This window comes from Pholcus phalangioides, unplaced genomic scaffold (assembly GCF_987345545.1).
Source record: "Pholcus phalangioides strain wild (caught in Gottingen) unplaced genomic scaffold, Ppha-v1.0 ptg000017l_1, whole genome shotgun sequence".
NCBI classification, from domain to species: Eukaryota; Metazoa; Arthropoda; class Arachnida; order Araneae; family Pholcidae; genus Pholcus; species Pholcus phalangioides.
In genome coordinates this window covers 7,667,296-7,689,171 of record NW_028301610.1, presented here as the reverse complement: position 1 = coordinate 7,689,171, position 21,876 = coordinate 7,667,296, and the positions used below count along the sequence as shown (strand labels likewise).

Genomic DNA, 21,876 nt, shown 5'->3' with positions numbered 1-21,876 from the left:
TACAATTGAAGAACTTTTAAATATTTTCCGGGAAATTTTATTCTACTTATTAAGATCGAAACTTTACGAATTAGTTATTCAAATGTGTTTAACGATACTAATTTTTCCTGTAAAAAATGGGAAATTTAAATTGAACAGAAATGACTAAAACTAATTCTGATTTGAATAGTTTGAAATCGAGAACACACAAACTTACCTTGTGCTTTCTGGGAACTACAAAACAGTATTACTGTCACGAATGCTGGAAAATAAATAAAACATTGATGAGTATTTATTAACTCATAAAAATTGCTAAATAAAAATACATTTGAAAAGAACTTCACAAGAGAAATCGAAGATGTGTGCGTGCGTACGTGTGTGTGTGTGTATTTGTAAGTTTATGAATGAAGCCATGCAATATGTATTATTAATTTATGGAAGAATGGCTACCAGAGCTTAAACGCATCACGTTATTTGACAAGAAATGTTTGTTATAGTGTGTGTGTGCTCTATAACCACTTAAAATTTGCAACCTTGATTTCAGAATCGCCCTGTATACAGCAGCTCATACATGTGTATAATAATGCGCTCGTCGCTATATTCTTCTATCGTTCAGAATTTATACTAATGGAGAGAATTATGAGTGTGAAATTCTTGTGGCCTAGACATAAACTTGTGTCAGCAAACTCGATTCCTTTCTCCCTATTTGTTCAGGTTGCTACTTACTGGATTCGGTTAAGCAAGTGACGATCTATAATCCAATAAAGCATCTGGCAAGTGTCAGGAATTGTCCATCTTGTTCACTGCTAGCGAGCAACTCTACTCCTGTGAATGGAGTTCTTCGCAGAGAACTTTCTCAAACTGTCTAGTTGGAGCTTTGTTAAAAGTTGGTTTCTCTTCACAAAGCTTATATGTGCCGTGAAAACTTGAAAAGGCAATCGTGTACTACATACAATAATTGCTTTGCGAACTTAGTCCCTTTTACAAACACAGATATTACAGTTAAACAATTGTACATAAATAAATTATTCATCTGAAACTAAAAATTACGTTTATTACGTAAAAATATGTTTTTTTTTATTACTTCTCTAAATAAAATTCACTGAAAATTTTTTTTACATTCATGATTTTGGAATTTTATTATCTAAATTGATTTAAAAATTTTGGAAAATCAAAAATTAATATTTTTAAAACTTAATTTTATAACTGTATGAATCGGACTGTTTCAAAATTACCGGTGCAATTATATTTAGAGACACACACGTTAAAATTTTCCCAAGGGGAAAAAATCTCAATTGGAATCTCAATCTTTTGCTTCATTTCATGAACTGAACAATTTCTTTTATATATTTTGAATCAATATTTTTATTCAATTACATTGATGTAATGCTATTTTATCATGCTCGCAAGCTGATTTTAATGCATTATTTTGAAAATTTGTGAAAAGTTAAGTATTAGAGATATGAAAAACTTTATACTGACATAGGGTAGCGCATAAAATCAAAAATATGTTTGAAATAAATAATGGTTAAGTAGTATTTTTTTAATGAGATTTCCACTAGAGCAACAGTTTCACCCTGTTAAAACCTTGCAAGGTTGACAGAAATAGACCGAAAGTGCTCTTTTTACGACCCTTTCGTGCGTAAAGTGTGTAAATTAGATTTTTTTTGGTCACGTGTAAGATACGTATAAATGTGAGCTTTGTAATGATACCCTAGACATTTACTTATTGTAATTAGTTCAGGAGACATGACCACGACAAAACTCGCCTTTTATACGTCGCTTGTTTTCTACCCATATATACGGTTTTGGAATCGAAGACGTATTCACGTAAAAAAATGCTACACAACCACACGCGTTATATACATCTGCCGTAGACATCTTCATTGACTGGAGACGAATTTTTTCCCCCTGACTAAAACAGTTATTCATTTTGACTAAAGACCATTAAAGTTCGCGATAGCGTATTTTAAGCTTGTCACGCCAGCAATTAAAATTAAATATCAAACAATCGCATTCAACACGGCTGAGAAACAGTTCATTTCGCAACACACAAACGCCTCATCAATCAGTCTAGATAGAACTTCCAAACAAATCACAGCGGTCACGGAATTAGTGTCTCTTTCAAGCTCTTCGGGCTTCTCTAAGACAAGAATTAATTGAAAAAAGCCTTTCTCCAATTAAGTTCGAATTCCTTTCGGAATGTATTAAATTCGAGTGAAAAGTAGTTAAATTCCAAAAGGGATATCCAATATATATTCCATTGTGTGTGCGTTGAGGCGCTCTCTCTCTCCCTCTTTCGAATCTCCGATATTTCAATAGTTTCTTTTCCCCCCCACCTCCGTTCCACAACAAAACGTACTAGATGCCACACCGAGAAGTCATTAAAGAAAACTTCCGATTAATGCACTATTTACAGATGCTTGGCTCGACTTGGCTTGGGCTTTGGGTTGGTTGTCGAAGGGAGAGGATAAGAAAAAAAAGGCAATTAAAAACCCCGGGTCTATAGCAAATTAAGGAAGTGCTCCGGAGAATCCACCATCCGCCAAGGCTAAATGTCTTGTTTCGCGGTGGTCAGGCGTTGAACCGTAGTTTGAGCAATAATGAAAGAATACGGGACATTAAACCTCGCATCATCACGTCCTCTCTTTCTCCTTTGAAAACGCATTCTTCCTACCCGATGAACCAACCTAATTGTGTGCATGTGTGTATGCACCTCTCGCACAAAATGTATCGGCTTGTTTTTTTGTGTGTGCTATCTGGCTTGTTTTTTTTTAACTGTGAGTTAAAAAAAAAAATACCTTGGGAAAATTGCCAGACTTGAATGAGGTTGCAGATGGTGTTATCGATCCCGTTTCGTCGAACAGCGATTAGAAAGACATTAAAAGTAACCAACGTCATCTTTCTTGTTGTTTTCACATTTAAGATGTTTATGCTACCATCACAGTCAGTACTCTATTAGTGGTTTTTTTTTTGAGTGAAGGTACTAAATCAATCCGATCGATTGATGGTGATCTTTTGGTGTTCATTCTTTTGAAATTGCAGTCTACTGATGGACTACATTTGAATGAAAGATGTGTGATCTATTTTTTCTTTACAGTTTAAGGTATCCGACTACCTTTCTTGTCACTTTTTTTTTTAAATGGTTCTGGAGTGCACTTTAATTACATTTTTTGATAGAAAGTGTCTCGAAATGGTGAAAACAGTGACAAATTTTGGTCTATATTTACTATGAAAAAGTCATTTTTATGTCAAATTTTAGGCAAAATTCCGGTGATATTCAAAACACGATTGCAAAAAATTTTATTGATGAAATGCTTTTAGATTTTCACAGTGCATTTAGCTAGTAATGTTGCAGATTATGAACCAAAATTTAAAGGATTGCATGATATGCTCATAAGTTACATCAAAATATGTTTAAGTATGTGTGAATTTTTTGAAATTTCATCCTACATTTTGTCTATAAAACACTGTAATTCACAAAATATATGTGATAGACCTCAGATTCTGGTTCATAACCTCAATAATATACAGCAAAATATCACATTAAAATTTCGTAAGGATGCAATGGATCAATTTTTACAAATCATGTCACAAAGTCAAGTAAAATGTCAAAAATAGCATTCTTCGTAAAACAAGTTTAAAGTCTTTATTCGCGTATTACTTCTATGCAAAAACGCAACACTAAAGTGAATGTAACTTTGATTCTAAGCATCATACAGGTATAAACAAAACAAGGCCTGTTTTGAAATCACAACAAATAGGGCTTTTATAAAAAATAAAAGAAATTAAAATCTATATTTTCTTCCAAAATGACGTTTTCAAAGTAGTCGGATACCTTAAACTTCAGTGGGAAATATTTATACAATTTTTGACAAGAATACGTCTTTCGGATCAAAGGCGAGTTTTCTATCGCGACTACCTCTTAGACTAACTGCAGCAAATAAGCATCCAGGGTATCACATTACATAGCCCGAACAGGACGTGTATGTTACGTCAGGGACCATTATCACACGCGGGGACCGGTGCGAAAAAAATAGCTGGGGCCATAGGCGTCTTAATAATTTTCGTGGCCCCCTTAGCCCAATATTAAATATTATGTGGAAGATGGGAATCGGCATCCAAAAATTCACACTTTATTACAAAATATATAGGTATGCTGGAAGTTAAAACAGGTAAGCCGAAATTCCGTTCAAAAAATATGGACACAAATATAAATTAACAAAAAAATTACAAATTTCGAATTGAAGAAAATTTTAAATTGATGAAAGAAATAATTCCAAAACCAATTAAAATTAGGACCAAATGAAAGAAATTGTCTGAGAACTGATAAAAACTCAGAATCCACATGAATTGAAAATAAGAAAAATAATTGACAGAGATAATAATTCCAGAACCCATGAAAATTTAGGATAAATAAAAGAAATAATTCCAGAATTCACGAAAATTCAGAATAAATAAAAGAAGTAGTTCCACAATTGGTGGAATTCCGAATTTATGAGAGAAATACTAATTCCAGAATTATCTCTTCCTAGATGAAACTGCAGAAAATTGTTTCTTTTTGGATTAAAATGCAGAATTTCAGAATTGATGAGAATTCAGAATTTATGAAACAAGTTATTATTACCTTAAGTGGGGGGCCCTCCAAAAGGCGGGGCAAGGTGCAACCGCACCTTTCCCCCACACGTAATGGCTGCTCTGCCTTACGTGTCTAATTATATAGACCTACATCCTCGCCGCTGTGGTGGTCGAGTGGTTATAGTGACGGACTCGCGATGCGAGGATCCGGGTTCGAACCCCACAGTGGTGGTCGGCTGAAGTTGGTTTTCTGTGGTTCCCAACTTCAAGGCGCAAATGCGAGCCGATCTCCCCGTTAAAAAGTCTCGCCACAGAGAGCAACAGTCCTACAACGATAAATCATTCAATCATAACACTTCACTCATAGTTAGAAAAACTGGTGGCAGATGGCAGCGCTACGCATGGCAGGCATTGCAGAGAAACAAAAAACTTCACGTCAGGTTTCGCTGCACGTGCATTATAGAGATTATAGATGATATTAAAGAAAACTAGACGTGGCCCCGCCTTTGCTCCGATATGCGATGTAAGCCCGTTATCTGGTAAGGTTGGGATCATGTCTTCTAGGGGAAAAGCGTTTTAGTGTAAATCTAATGATTTCAATCGGTTTTACGTTATGCACTTGAGGGTAAAGCCCTGCCGTGTGAAAACTAAAAATATTCGGAGCCCTTGGAACGAATTAATAAATTCTATACTAATTCCTATGAAAAAACTATTTCAGTTTCTGAACTATTCGGTTTACGAACGGACTTCCGGAACGAATTAGTAAGTTTGCGAACCCAGGGTTGACTGTTCGTAGCAGTATCGACGTTATAATATGAGATTAAGTGCCCTCAAGTCTCCTCTCTAGTATTTTATGATTATATAATAAAACGCATTTCCCCTTCATGGCATACGCCCTTCAATCACGTATATTGACGTCTGACACAACCATGGCTCCGATCCTCATGTTTTAATCGTTTCTGCGCCTCTGCAGAAATAGTGTGATAATATTTTCTAACACATTGCTAGTTTGCTATTTTACATTGCAATGCCCACCAAATGAGAGTTTTGAAAATGTCCCGGTTTTAATTAATGAATGTCCTTGTTTTGAACAATGATTATTGGGATTTGTCCCGGTTTCGCAGGCACCTCATCTGATCACCCTATGTCCAACTGATATCTGCAGTTAATACAATGTATAATATTGTATAATATAAGTAATACATCTTGGAAACATCATCACAACGTCTTCTGCTTCAATTTGAGACAATGCGTTAGAGCTTCCATGACGCATTTCAAAGAGTATATCCTACGAAATAGGCCGAAATATTTCACAGTATGGCAGCCTACAATTCATCAATCGTTAGCAAACAATGTGCTGTGAATGTCATTCAGGTGATCCGAGGGGGGAACTAGTCCACAACTGTAAATCTGGACCGGAATAAATCGAATCAACGCAGCTAGAACTCAAATGATTTTGTCGGAGTGCTCCTGTTGGATAACCGACCCAATGGTCATAATCATAGTCTTGCAGGCAATTTGAAATGAGGAAGTTCTGTACCGGACAGCATTCACAGTTAATGCACGCCACAGCGTCATCCTCGAGAAATAGGGAATCAAAAAATCACCCAAATTCCACACCATTAAAAACTTTTTGTCTTATCTTAACGCCTTGAGCAAGCTTAACCCTTTCATACGTCATAAGACAGGCTTAACCCTTTAAGAACCTGTTGCCACAAATGTGCGGGTTGCTTTTTTTTCACTGTAGATTTTTTTTCTTTTGACCTCAAAGAGTTAAGCTCTGACTTGAAGGATTGTGTAAGTTTTGAGCTAAAAATATGGTGAATATGAACTTGGGAGACTTTCATCAGAGAGCAGCACTTAAAGTTGAACTTTCAGGGGGGTTTTTAAGATGGCTTCCGGGAGAAAGTGCCTCCAGGAGAAGTGATTCAGTACATAAAATGTATCAATAAAATTCTGGAAAAAATTAGTATGTAAAGATGAATATAACCTGCATCATCTTGACTGAAAAAGTTTAATCGTAGTGAATTATATCTTTACAAAAAATTTAAAATTTGAAAAAATAATGATTTGTTGACATTTATTATGTATACATTACTTATGTTTTTAATGAATTTTTTGGGTATCGAAAATGCAAAAACATTTGAAAATTCCACAAAATGAATGCTCGAATCTGAAAGGTCTATAAAAGTCGAGAATCAGCCCACAAGCCGCAACTGCAACGGCTAACGGTCTCCATATATATAATACAGTAATAATCTAACTCTTAATGGATGTAGACGTATTGCACATGTTTAGAGAGGCGCATTCTTACAGGGTTGTCAATTTGAATTGGCAGCTACAATATGCGTCATGTTGCAATATAGAAGCTTACTTTTTGATTTTCAGTCATCATATTCTACTTTCATAATGGGATACTATTCTACTTGAACATCTTTTTGATACCTTATTTTCATAAGCAATAAGAAAAACGATTTCTCATCGATTGCCATATCGGTAAGACGACGGACGATCAATAGAAAGTCGAATAAATTGCTAAAACAGGAGCTTCTTCAACAGAATTTACGTCTAAAAAGAATCAAACTCTTGCTCTTTTTTTGTTAAATTATTTTTTTGCTATCTTTTTACCTGCGATTCTAGGTTTTTATAAGACAGTTGCCACCGACTTTAATGGGTTTTTCGATGGTGCAAAGCGTAGTCGTTACAAACAAACATTGGGTCTTTAAACGACTACGATGTCTTTTAAGTAAAGAACATTCATTTAACAGGATAATATCTTTCAAACGCAGACCCCGATGCCGCCAAGCTTCGTTGAGCAACCAATTCTTCTTAACCGTTTTTAGTTTATCAAAAAAAAACAAAATTCTAACACATTTTTCCCCTTCTTTTTAAAGTTTTTTCGGATAATGTTTGGACGCGAACGTTATCTTTATACTTGTGTACTACATTGAGAAATTATTTTATAATCTTAACCAAGTTTTAAAAACAAATTATCCGCTTCGATATCTTTTTCTTAATTAGATTAAAATGTTATTCACATGATGCAAATGAATAGATACTGTGCGTTCGCATTAAATGTGGTCTTCTACTGGTCTTGGGACGTTTTCATCATCGGAATTTTCTATTGTCATGAGCTGGTGCGAAACGGAATTCAATACTATACAGCAAAAAGTATCCGGACAACCATCTAGTGGATGTGGATGCTTTTTGGTCTAAAACGTCAACTGATTTGCGGTGAAAGTGATGACAGAAGCCATAGACTTAAGCCAAGTTCATTCCCGCAGAATTCTGCGACAGAAAATCGGTTTTGAGGTTTATCTAGTACAGTGCGGGCGATTTTAATGGTCGATTTTGCATAGCCACACCCGAAAACCGGTTTTTGAGCCACAATTTAGCATGATAGTACAGTCAATTATAGTCGATTTCGCGTAGCCATATCCTAAAACCAGTATTTACGCTGCGGAATTAGGCGTACTTCATCGTATGTGGACCATGCTTCATGGTAGACAGCGAACGGTATTCATAAAAGTTGTTGAACTTGACGCTGGGATAAAACACGTGATGTCGGGAGAAAACGGGATCCGGGCTATTATATTTGGTGCTTTTCTGCAGCACTTGGTAATGGTGTGTTATTTTTCATGAACTGAATCATTAACAAAATTTGACATCGATTTTAAAAGTGTACAGGCGTCAAATTTTTTGTTCTATAGTGAAATCTTTCGCTGGGATTTTTCGAATGACAGAGCAATGAATCAAACTGTTCTTTAGGATTGGTATTTGACGACTCAAATACTGTCAAAAGGGTATCGAAAATAATAAGTGGTCATGCGGTGGCCTTTCTCTCTCGTGTGCTTGATTTTTCATGAAGAATTTGTTGGCACATTTAATGCATGCTCAGTTAAAATGGCACTTCCTGAGATTCCAGTGACATCTGCAACAAGGTCTGTCGTCACCATTTCACAATTTCTTTGAAAATTACGGTATGTTTATTCGTTGTGGAATCATATGTTCAATCGTCGAGAATTCACGTCAAGATCGATTTTTAAAAAATGAAAATATTACGATTGGCAAAGAAATTTTGAAAAATTACAGTCGAAAACCATTGAAGAGATTGTAGATGTTTTGCTGGAATCTCAGAAGTTGCTATAACAGATAAACCATTATAAATTAGATGTGCCAACAAATTCTTCTCAAAAAGTCCGCCTCTCCTCACGAAAGCCCTGAACTCTCACTAATCTCGATACTATTTCAGCCGTTTTTGAATCGTCGATGCCACTCGTAGGCAGGGTGCACACTGGCGTGATACTGCAGCATGTATCTCGACACAGACTGTTAAAAAAAAGCAGAAATTCAGGTTTTTACTCGACACGGATTGGTTAAAAAACCTAAAATTAAGGTATTTTAACCAATCCGTGTCGAGTTGCATGCTGCATCGCTTGCAGTATCGCACCAGTGTGGGGAATACGCTTTAAACTCCAGTTTGGCTCAGTGTTCTCTCACAGTACACAGACTTGTCCATTTGAAAAGTCTTTGTGATATATTTTCTTGACAGAATACAAAATTTGACACTTTAATGCTGATGATGGTGTTCTTTTTTTTGTTGGAAGAGATGGGTGTCGAAAAAAATGATCTGACGTTCACGGTGGTCCAATCTCAACACCATTAAAAATCTCTGGAAAGAATTTGAACTCAGATAATGGGCATGGTCAAACGTTTCATCTACTTAGGTAGTAGCAATGAAGCTTCATGAATCTATAAAACCGTATAAAGACGTCTTAAATAATCCAACATTCTTTCAACATTTAACTTTATTTTCGCGTTCCAGTCTCGAAAAATTCAGTGCTTCGAGTTGCAATCTATATCTAGATTTACTCTAAGCTTCATCATTTATTCAGTTACTGATTTTGCTGAATGTTCGTTTGGCTAACTGGCTCCAGGCAATTTCTGTTGATTATTAAGCGTGTCAAGAAACCATGAAAGATTCCAAAGACTCGACTCAAGATGGAACGATTCTGGGATCGCGAGGGTTACGAATCTAATTACCCGTCGTATGTATAACATGTCGGCCGTGGCACGACGAAATGAGCCAGATGGACAAATTCATTAATCACGCTACCTGATCTTTGACGTTCGAAGTTAATGAATAATACTGTATTCAGTAGAAGCTGAATGCTGTGCGAGTGAATTTTTGGATATTCTTCACGTGCATTCATATGAATCGTTTTATTACGTTTTTTGTAGGTTATTTCGCATGCTTACCAAGTTAATTTAGTCACATTTTCAAATTTAAACAGAGGACTGATATCTCGAGTTCATTTTTAATCAGTTACGAACATTATTGCTCAACGGGTGATCATAGGATTTGCATTGAACCCTTAATTACTTTGATTGTTTGCAAAGATTGCAGGTAGGCTCTGTCTGGAGGCATGCTCATTTGGAGGCATAGTTATATGTCTATTTTCGTATTCGAATCTAACTCCGCAAGAATTTCTTGAAAAAATAAAAGATAATTCTTCTGCTACATTTAATATCAGTCTAAAACCAGCTCCACACCTGCCGTGCTACACCACTCCAAGTCACTCAAAAACCAGTTTTCAAGAAGTGGCTGACGTGATTTCGCCGTCAAAAATCATTTTTTTGCGCGGCGTGGCATCGCGTAGCGCGGTGAGTCTAGATCCGGCTTCAGACATTTGATCTGAACAACATGATCAAGAATGCTTCGACTAAGAATATTTTGTCCCAACCGCGTTAGTCATTTGACTAACAGCTCTTGCCTTTGCTTTGCAACCAAAGTAAATGAGTTATCATTGAATTTGTTTCAACAAGAGCTATTTGTAGACCCTATTAACGTTCTGGCTTTTGCCACAATAGCGAGTGCGCTTCTGAGTTGAATTTAGCACAACAAGAGAGAGCACTCTGTCAATACCCTTTATGTTTATTTCTGCTGGCGATTGATGGTGAAATAATTAATTATAATAAAGTTTTTTTTGTTGAAAAATATTACCAAAATTGTTTGTTTATTGTTTCGTCCATGCGTTTAATTTTAGTGCATGGACAAAAGATCCAATGACCAATCTTTGACTTGTTTCATTTTTATCGGCTACAACGTGAGAAACTTGACGGAATAAACCTAAAGTGACTTATTTCAACCCTCTCTCGCAAATTATGTCAGAGAAGTAGATCCTTTTGATTAGTCACGTAAAATACTAATGACTTTAGGCTGTACGATAATACCCTGTGGGTATACTTGCTGTAATTAGTTTATGAGATATCCCCACGACAAAACTTACCTTTTATTTCACTTAGTTTTCTATTCGGGTACCCTATTTACGGTGAAAAAACTGAAGACGTATTCACGTTAAAAAACTTCCGAAAATCAATTATATATTTTAAAGTTTTTCATCAGAGAGATAACAACAAAAACCAATCGAAACATTTCGTAAAAATGTGCAAAGTCACCAACTATTAACCGAAGTCGTAGGAGAGAGAGAGATTCGGTTTTTAATTTATTATCAAATATAAACGTATTTAAAACTTCGTTTCTCAACGAAGAGTAAAAGTTTTCGGAATATTTTTTCACTCTTTCAATTAAAAAATGCATTAATTAGATAAGCACTCGTATAAACAAGGAGTAGCAGCAGCAAAAAAGCATTTATCATCGATACGAAAAGGTGTTGTTTGTTTCTAGTTTCAATTTTTATCGCGGGCGAAGAACATTTAATACCGGAGTAAATTTTTCATATTCATCGCCTTGAAACTTCTTTCCTTTTTATTTTTCAGTATTATTATTATTACTAGCGTTGATTTCTGAAAATATTGGCACTTTACCAACCATCAGGAAGCAAAAGATAAGCTGCTCTGTGAAGGAGGTCACCGACTGATGCGAAACAGAGATACCGGGCCCCCCCCCCCCCGAAAAACCCTTCGCCACCATCCACTACCATACACATACTTTCCTCTTGCTATGTCTCTTCTTGTGCTTTTATACTGCTTACTGCTTTTGCTGGAATCGACCGACCGCGAGCGAGAGATGGCGTCGCTCTTTTTGCCAGTTCTATTTTCTTTGATGGTGACTTTTTTTATTTTTCTGGGGCAGGAATTTTCAAGAACAAACCCCCCCCCCCCCACATACATACAGAAAATTCCTTTTCTATTATTATTATTTTTTTATTTTAACTTTGTTTTTCCCGGAGCGACGGACGACGTCGATTGGAAAAAATGAAATCAGGTAACCGTAAAATAGACTCCTTTCAAATATAAAGGAACTACACTCTCCTTGTAACTAAAGGTAAAATATATATACGTATATGTGTGTATATAATATTTTAACAGCTTAAACATGTGTGACATGATGTTGTTCACGGCACCGCAAACAACTCTTTCCGAGGAGAAAGATTTGATTCGGAATGGAAAGAATCCGCCTCGAGAGAGTGGTCCGCTATTAAATTAATTGCGTGAAAGTTGTCATTAAGTTTACGGGTAGTGTCGTTTTTGTTGTTTTTTTACGTGCTATTTGATTGCGTTGTTACAGGAATTTACGGGCAGTGATTGTGTGTCACACGCAAGGAGTGATTACGTACCGTTTTGACGTGAATAAGTCTTTATGGGGCCGTTATTCTTGGACAAAAATATCTTGGGACACGAAATAGGCTGATATTGTCGCGTGAATGTCTTCTAGACTAATTACAACAAGTAAACACTTTAGGTGTCATGACATAGCCCAAACTTACGTGTTCAACCATGAGAAGGTTTACACGTTACACATTCCGCACGAGAGGGTTGCGAAGGACCACTTTTTCAACCCATTCTGCAACTTATGTATACCACCATCTAATACCATACATATGCTTTCTCTCGTTATGTCTCTTCTTGTGATTTTATACTGCTGACTGCTTTTGCTGGAATCGACCGACCGCGAGCGAGAGATGGCGTCGCTCTTTTTGCCATTTTCTTTGATGGTGACTTTTTTTATTTTTCTGGGGCAGGAATTTTCAAGAACAAAAAAAAACCCACATACATACAGAAAATTCCTTTTCTATTATTATTATTTTTTTATTTTAACTTTATTTTTCCCGGAGCGACAGACGACGTCGATTGGAAACAATGAAATCACGTAACCGTAAAATAGACTGCTTTCAAATATAAAGCAACTACACTCTCCTTGTAACTAAAGACAAAAACATATATGTGTATATAATATTTTAACGCCTTAAACACGTTTGACATGATGTTGTTCACGGCACCGTAAATAACTCGTTCCGAGAGGAAAGATTTGATTTTGAATGGAAAGAATCCGTCCTGAGAGAGGTCCGCTATTAAATTAATTGCTTGAAAATCGTCATTAAATTTACGGGTTGTGTCATTTTTGTTGTTTTTACGGACTATTTGAGTGCGTTGATACAGAAATTTACGGGCAGTGATTGCGTGTCACACGTAAGAAGCGATTACATACCGTTTTGACGGGAATAAGTCTTTATGGGGGCCGTTCTTCTTAGATAAAAACATTTAAGGACATGAAGTAGGCTGGTATTTTCGCAGGAATGTTTCCTAGACTAATTACAGCAAGTAAACAATGTAGGTGTACCATTACATATCCCCCTTCCCCAGTAACGTGTATCTTAGTTGTTTAACCATGGAAAGGTTTAGACTTTACACATTCCGCACAATAGGGTTGCAATGGAGCGCTTTCGTTCGATCAAGCTAAAACGTCAACTGTGTAACGTTATAGTTTGTTAATTGCGACTTCAATAAAAAGGAAACAAATGATGAAAGATGAATTATAGTCTTTTAAGCACACATATATAACAAAATCAACAATTCATCTGATATTTCGTAACAAAAAATTAATTATATTGAAGTATTTTGCCAACGATTCCAAACAAAAATGGACGAAATGTGTATTACGGATAGCTCTTGTTAGATTCACTATGGTAGCAAAGTCTGAAGTCTATAAAAAAGGATTGAACAACATCATGTTGAGGACAAAAATTTGTTTTTTCGAAGCAGTTTTGTTCACGATGTTCAAATCATTTGTAAATCATCAAAATGTTACATGAATATTACTATTCAAATGAAAATGAACTTGTTCGACTCCCTCACCCTTGAAAAATATGAAAAGTACAAGTATAGAAAGAAAATATTTCTGCAAAAGTAATATTACCTGTGCATAAGATTCGACAGCATGGGAAAATGATATCTTAAGAACAAATGATACAAAGACTATTTTTGATCATGGACTTGATATACGGGGTGATTATAAAAAAACTATCCCGACATATGCGCCCCTAACTATCATACCATTCACAGAAACTGAATAAAATTTCGGCATAAGGTATTTTGAGGTATGCGCTCAAGAATGATATGGAAAACAACAGTGTCACTCAAACAGTTACGGTTACAGTGAGAAAATTTCGAAAATATCAAATGGCAACACCAAGTTTTTTGTATTGGAATGCGATCTCCATACTGAAAAACACTAAATAGCGTTGGAATGGCACCTCTAGCACGAAAATCCCCGGAGCTCGGCAAGGAAAAAGTAAAAAGGACTTTGCCGTGCACCAGAGCATTAATGTTCGTTTCATTCGTCACACCGTTTCTTCGGCTGAGATCCCAGCCTGATTAGTCCTCCACAAGGTCATGTGGAAAATTTGTGAAACACAATAAAATGCTTTATTTTATGCTGCTTCTCTGTCCTTATTGGTTGTCTTCACTTTTAGCCTATCTACCGCCGGTGATTTTCATGCTACAGTTGCCGTTCGAACGCTATTTAGGGTTTTTCACAATGGAGATCACATTCCAATACAAAAACTTGGTGTTGCCATTTGATATTTTCGAAATTTTCTCACTGTAACCGTAACTGTTAGAGTGACACTGTTGTTTTCCATATCATTCTTGAGCGCATACCTCAAAATACCTTATGCCGAAATTTTATTCAGTTTCTGTGAATGGTATGATAGTTAGGGGCGCATATGTCGGGATAGTTTTTTTATAATCACCCTGTACATCAAATCATTGAATCTTTAAGTCTCTGACAAATATCTGGATTGAACTCAAATAGGGCTCCTGGAAAACCAGGCTGGTTTATTTGCCGTCTTTGTGCAAAGTGGCAAAGTCAGTATTATCGCTACAACCAATAACTGTATGCTATATGTCACTTTTTTAACGATTTAGAGTTAGACGATTCCACAACAGTGGAACTCTGTAGAATTCCGCAGCGCCAAAACTGGTTTTGTGGTGTGGCAGCTCAAAATTGATAACTAAATTCGCCCGAGCTCTGCTAGCCCCCACCCCAAAACCGGTTTTTGCACTGCGGAATTCTGTAAAGTTCTGCTGTGTGAATCTGCTTTAGATGTCACTTAGAACAAAAAAATGGTTGCGCTGAGCTAAGATGGGGGGACGATGAGTGGCCCGGTATTCCAGTTGTCTTAAACAAACCTTGGTTCTTATAGCCGCTATCTGAATGTCGATAGTAATTGGCTTGCATTTGGCTAGCTTGTTTTTAGCATAATACTGTACCACAATGTCTCGATAAGATAAGCACGAGGTAATATCATCAAACATCGCGAAACCACAGAAGCATTGATGGAGCTTTGTGGGCTAGGGCCGAATTCCTGATAGTAACTTCGTTTTGAGATGCTTTGCCTGCTGGAATCAGAAAAGAGATAGTACCTCAGAAGAGTTCCCTAAATGCAGATTTATGTTGCTTTCTATTTCTCGATTCCAGAAGCTGAACAGATATCAGCTTCACTTTCACAGAAGCTTTGGATTCTTTTCTATCGAAATTTCGTTCATGTCCACAAAGCTGCGTCAATGTTGCTGTAATTCACATCAGCAAAATCTTGATGGCACATTGCCATCTCTATACAAGTCTTAGACTTATAAAACCAAGAAAATAGAGAGAGAGAGAGAAAGAGATCCACTGATGCTGGCCTATACTTTCTGGTTCCAAAAGTTGAAAAACTTTTTTTCGGGATTAAATATTAAGTTCCATCAAGAATTCAGCCATTTCCATGAAACGTCACTAATGCTTTGGTGGTTTTGTGATGATGGTACCTGGTGCTAATCTTATAGAGATCAGGGTGTGTCATGCTAAATAAAAGAAGCTATTTAAATTCAAGCCAACTGCTATCGACATTGAAATAAAATTATGGGAACACGGTTCATGTGTAATCCAAATACCTATCAGAGATAGAATGATTCAATTTTTTTATGTCTAAAATCCATGCCTAAATCCAAGACAAACACAGCCATCTTATTATGTATTCTTACAAATACATATACAGTCGAATCACGTTTTAACAAATACCGTTATAGCGAAAATCTCGTTTTAACGAATACCGTTATAGCGAAAATCTCGTTTTAACGAATACCGTTATAGCGAAAATCTCGTTTCAACGAATACCGTTATAGCGAAAATCTCGTTTTAACGAATACCGTTATAGCGAAAATCTCGTTTTAACGAACATTTTTCTAATCCCCGAAATAAGTTTGCATGGGAACAATACAAAAACCTGGAATTCCTTTATAACGAAATTTCCTTATAACGGAATGATTTCTCCGTTCTCTTGGAGTTACTTATAACGGGATTCAACTGTACATAGGTCACAACAGGCAAATTGCCCATCGAGGTGACTAAAAAAATTATGCCCATAAAAAATATGGATGTCACAAATGTAACCAAAATACAGCAATCCAATATAAAAGCACACATCACGAAAGAAAAAATAATATGAATGTATAATACACTGCCCATAAAAAAGATTATGGTTGCCATATCTAAGTATGGATAGCTTCTCGATTTATGCACTAATCGTACTTCTTCTTAAACGTATCAATTGTGTTAGAATTCACGATCCCCGGAGGTAAGCCATTCCATTTATATTGACAACCCTATTAGAAGAAAAACTCCCTGCGGCGCCAAAACCTGGAATCGTCCCATACCAATCGATACTGGTGTCCCCTTGTCGAAAATTTTACTAACTCATGGTACATCTTATCCATCCCGCGAAAATTTTAAACACTTCGATCATATCTCCCCGAGACACCTGCGTTCCTCCAACGTAAACATATTCAAGAAATCAAGTCTTTCTTCACAGTTCAAGCCTTCTGTGCCAACAAGAGTGTTCGTAGCTCTTCTCTGCACCCCCTCAACCACGTGTATGTCTCTCTGTAGGTATGATCTCTAAAACCTTACAGCATTCTCCAGTGCTGGTTGAACTAAGGCTCGGAAAAAAGCGAAAGAATGACTTTTACGATATCGACACATGTTTTTCATGCTGTCGAAGTACACGTGCAAGTAATTTTACGTTTGCAAAAATGTACTTTTATACCTGTAATGTCAAGATTGAAAAAGTCGAGCAAATTAATGTCCAATAACATTCATGTAATAATCCATTTTTATTCAGATATTCCAATTTTTTTCAGACAAGTATTTTAAGATGCTGTAATTTCTCAAACGAAAAAAGGAAAGTGTTTTGGCATTTTTAGGAGATTATCAATGTAATTCTCTTCATGAAAATTTTTCACCACAAATATGCTCAAGACTCTTTAATAGATGGAAATGCAAATTACAGAATTATTTTAATCGGGCTAACCAAATTCAGCATTCCACCTACTTTCGAAAATTTTTGAGGGTGGTCTAAATTTTCTAAACAAACGTGTAGGTGTCGCTGTGACAGTTCTATGTTGTAACGTCATCGCACCTTATATTATGTCGATCTGACGTCACCGCTAGTATTGCATAAAAACTCTTCGCTTTTTAGTATTCAACTTTTTATTTTTAACATTACGTATCCCTGTTATCCGTTTTAAGTTACATAATTTTTCAGCATGTTAACCAGTTTGTTCTGAAGTTATGTTTTTAGTAAATTAAATTGTTCAATTTATCAAGTTCTGGAGTAGTGGCAATCCATGGAGTCAGATGAGTAAATTAATTGTTATCACCATGCGGTTCTAAATAACAATTTCTTGAGGCCAGATCCATGGGGGTACAAACGTATGTATTATGGTTAGACGAGATATCTCGTCTTACTCATTTAGAAAAACAAACAGTCTCATGGATCACGAAGCTGATCTTGTTGATTTTGGGTCGCTGCTGAGAAAGGTTAAGAGCCCCCGATGTATACACTTTACTGGTAGACGGATGTTACGTTTTTTGTAAATTTTTCTCTTAATCGAGACTATTGGTGATTATGCGTAACCATCAGTATATCACTTTTACAGTAACATATATCAACCAATTACGACCGAGAAGCGAAACCTCGTATAAATGTTAAAGCCGTATAAACGAGGTTCTACTGTATATTTTTCCAAATCAACCACCCCTAAACCACCACGCGACTGAGGAAAAGTTTTTTGAACAAGTGTTTTTGTACTGAAACCACACCGTCCCTCAAGGGGTTAAAGCAGTGTTTCTCAACATTTCTGAAAACAAGGATCAGCAAAATGTATGAAACAATTTGACGGACCAGTTATGTCCCGTATTACGGGATATTCCTGTAATTTTCGTTCTTCCAATAGTTTTTATACATTTGTCCCGTTTTTTCAACGATATTTAATCGGATTAATAATATTTACTACAAGCGTGAATACACACACAGCGTTTTCCTAATGTAAAGCCGTGTATTGTGATAGTTATGATAGAAATTATATATAAATATTTATCTCACATTTATTAGAACCTATATCTTTGTTTCATTTTATTCGCCAGGTTTAACGTTTTGGTCTCAATTTGTTTAGAATTTTAATTGCGATTGGGGGGCAATTGTGCCTACTTCTGACAATGTTTTTGATGAAAATTGGCGATGTCCCGTATTTTACGGATCATTATTTAAGGTCCCAGTTTACCGAATTTAATTTTTCTCAATGAAATATGGTCATCAGATCATTTGAATTACTTTTTGTCAAGTGCGATTTGTAGTAGCCCTTCATTTCTACACCCTTCAACAATTTCAGCAGTAATCGGTAAACTACATTCAAAGCAATAAATTTCAGTTTTTGGCAAAATTTAGTGATATCCCGTTTTTTTAGGATCGAAACTTCCTGCATTGTCTTCGACGAAGTGTGAAGGTATAATATTACTTGAACCCTCTAGTCACAACGGGTGAATAATTTTATCAAGTCTGCTTGCGGACCACCTATCGTCATAGACCACCTTTGGTCCACGGGCTACAGGTTGAAAAATCGCTGGGTTAAAGGATTAATCAGAAATATTTAAATTAAAAATAGACTGATGGGTCGCGGCTTAAAAGGATTGAAAACCCTTGCCTTACATCCTTCACTGAAAAATTTTAAGAAAAACAAATTTGGTCTCAGTGCTAATGTCTATCATATTGTTCTGAATGTATATGAAAATTGTGTCAATGTCCAGTTAATATATTTTCAAAAGCAAAATTTTTAGGTGAACTCACCGGTGGAACACACACGCAGTTACAATGATACAGACGAGAATAGAATTTCCTCGAAATAAACGAGTAAATTCAATATCGGAAAGGCACAGTTGCGGTAGAAGCAACACAAACCGAATAACTCACCCCTAACATGTGCTCTCAGCAATTTGGAGCATCAAAATGTTCCCTGTTCGTATCATTATAGTTTGCAATACGGGGGGTTTTATGGCTTTTATTCTCAAAACTCCAAACAGAATCGATTTCTACTCACAGCGTAACATTTGCGGGTTTTGGAGAAATGGCGCTTCTTTCAGCCCGTGGCGCTACTATTACTCCTTTAAAGAAGAAGAAGCGCTTTATTGAAGACGTGCAGAAAGAAGAAAACAGATAAAGTTAAAAAATAAAATAAAAAAAAAAAACCATTTTCATCATCGCTATTTCTCGAGGCTCATTCAAATGAGAATCGAGCAGCAGCCGAGGTAACAACAACAACAGAAATAAAAAAAAAACCCAGATCAATATGTGTTTGTACCACCAACCAACACATTCTTGGAACTTGAAGCCATTTGCCTTTTCTTTTTTAAACGTGGCACCATTTTTCCCATTGTTGCAAAATTCATTCTCCAACTACTTCGCGGCTGTATGAAAAATAAACCGTACGCAAATGGCGTTTAGAACTGAGAAATATCCGATGAGAGAGTAACTGTCTTCTCTCTGGCATCGAGAAAATAAATCCATCCGGTTAATACCTTTGTTTTCCAATAGATACAAAGCGCAATTAAATGTTATTCCAACCCCGAAATGGGTTCGGCGAATTAGTTTAAACTAATTTCCCGAGTGAAAGATGAGTTTTAAAGTGAGAATATTTGTTATAAAAGCGAAACGAAAGATTTCAAGACAATTTATCAATAGATGGTTTTGAGTTAGATAAATGCACTCCCACGCAATGGAGGGTTCGTTCGACTCCTCCGATGAAATACGATGGATTTAAAATGCACGTATCCCCTTTGAATAATGCATCAGTTAGATGCCGTCTAAGGCATTATTCCATGAAGATTCTCGAAATTCAAGAATATTTATGTTAGCGGGCCCATTGTGATGGATGAATAAGGATTTTCTGATACAAGATGGAATGAGAAATAATGTCATTGAGTCATATTTCATGCGTAAGATGCAAAGAATCGCGCATCGTCACTGCAACAGCCTGCCGTGACGGCATTGAAATTACTTACTGGATAAGAAAATACGATGTTGATGGTCGAAGGATTAAAAACTAGACTCTATGATACCGTAAAATTTTAAAACAGTATTGATATGGCTTGATGACTTCCCAACAAATCACAGTTTTTATGTCCATTGGGTCAGAAAAAAAATTGAATAATTTTTATATGAAATGGATCATGTGACTGATGAAATTTGTTGATCAACGTCCTACTTCTGATAGCTGCTAGGATGAACTATTCAGTGAACTCCAAGACTATATAGTAAGGGCTGTCTCATTCCTTTGAAGTTGCTCTAGCTGACTGGGCACAGTGAGTGAAATCACACGGATTTGGTGCATGACGTCAGTGCTCTAATAATTTTTAACTGAAGCGCGACATTGAAATATCAAGGTAGACAATGGCAATTAACCGGGTCTATCAGGGCGATGACGTCAGCTGATACCGAGTCCGGACAGCACCTCCTAGACATAGAAGGTCTCCGCACGGGTTGCAAGTTCATCTGTAACGTTATTAAGACTACCTAGCAAGTTTGCCACATTTTGAACGACAACATCCTATTTCATTTCTTCTTTTTTTGGCGTCGAATCTTCCTGGTTGGCTCACAAATAGCGCATGGTGATTGGATTTGGCATAGAAATCGCCAATTCTGAGCCCGATCATTAATTTTTTCCGCACAGCAATGATACTAGCACGAGCAGGGAATTTTTTCCCTGAATATTCTGAGGGAAAATGAACTACTTGCTGACGTCACGGGCAGCGTGCGGAGGCCTTCTATCTGTAGGAGGTACTGCTCCGGCGCGTCACGAGACAGCCCTTGCTATATGGCTCTGAACTCAACACCAGCAGCTTCTATAGAGAAGTCTCACAATATGCTAACACAAAATGTCCAAAACAGACAGCATTTAGCAAGCTTGTTAGCACAATGCCATAATGTCTCGATAAGATTAGAATTTATCACGTACCATCATCAGATGTCACGAAATCATCGAAGCATCAATGGAGCATCATGAACAAGGCGGAATTCCTGATGGAAACTTCCCTTAGCAAAGAGATTTCTTTCCTGCTTGAGTCAGAAATGACAGAATAACTCAGAGGAATACTACAAATTTGGATTTATTTTGCTTGATATTTTTCGATCCGAAAAGTTTAAGACTATTTTAAAGATGACAATTTTGTTTCTATCAAGATTTTGTTCATGTCCACGAAGCTGCATCAATGTTGTTGCGATCCACAAGGTCAAAGTTTTTATGGCAAATGAAATTTCCATCTCCATGCAAGTTGTTAACTTAAGAGCAACATGAGTTTGTGTTCAGAATAGACTTCTCTGCGTACACAAGCCTGTGAATACGTCATTTGGATTGCTTGCTGTCTATCCTTGGCTAAGTGTACTGACCACCAGCCATGTGGCAATAGAATGAGGCCATCACACACAATTCTCATAGGATGCTTTTAGCCCTTACATATCCAAACTACATTCAATGGTAAAGGCTCATTATGGCCATGGCAAGAACTGATGGAAACTTTATTAACACATTATTAGCGCATACTATGTTCACCATTGTCACCTGTAATCCCCACAAAACCGATGGCGAAGCACCTGATCATACGCTTCTCCTCTGCTCTGCTTCAAATCCATTATTAAGAGAAGATTTAGAAACGAATCTAAAAATCTGCAGTCATTAAAGGATCCCAGGAGAAACAACTTTGGA

General features: G+C 36.6%; 1 protein-coding gene across 1 annotated transcript in view; it reads right to left on the bottom strand.

Annotated features, from left to right (window-relative positions):
* Positions 1-21,876, bottom strand: part of LOC149072179 (uncharacterized) — a 134,829-nt gene that overhangs the window by 87,077 nt on the left and 25,876 nt on the right. The window contains exon 4 of the mRNA XM_089246551.1: positions 197-241. Coding sequence (XP_089102677.1) covers positions 197-241 — 45 coding nt within the window. The remainder of the gene's footprint in view (positions 1-196; positions 242-21,876) is intronic.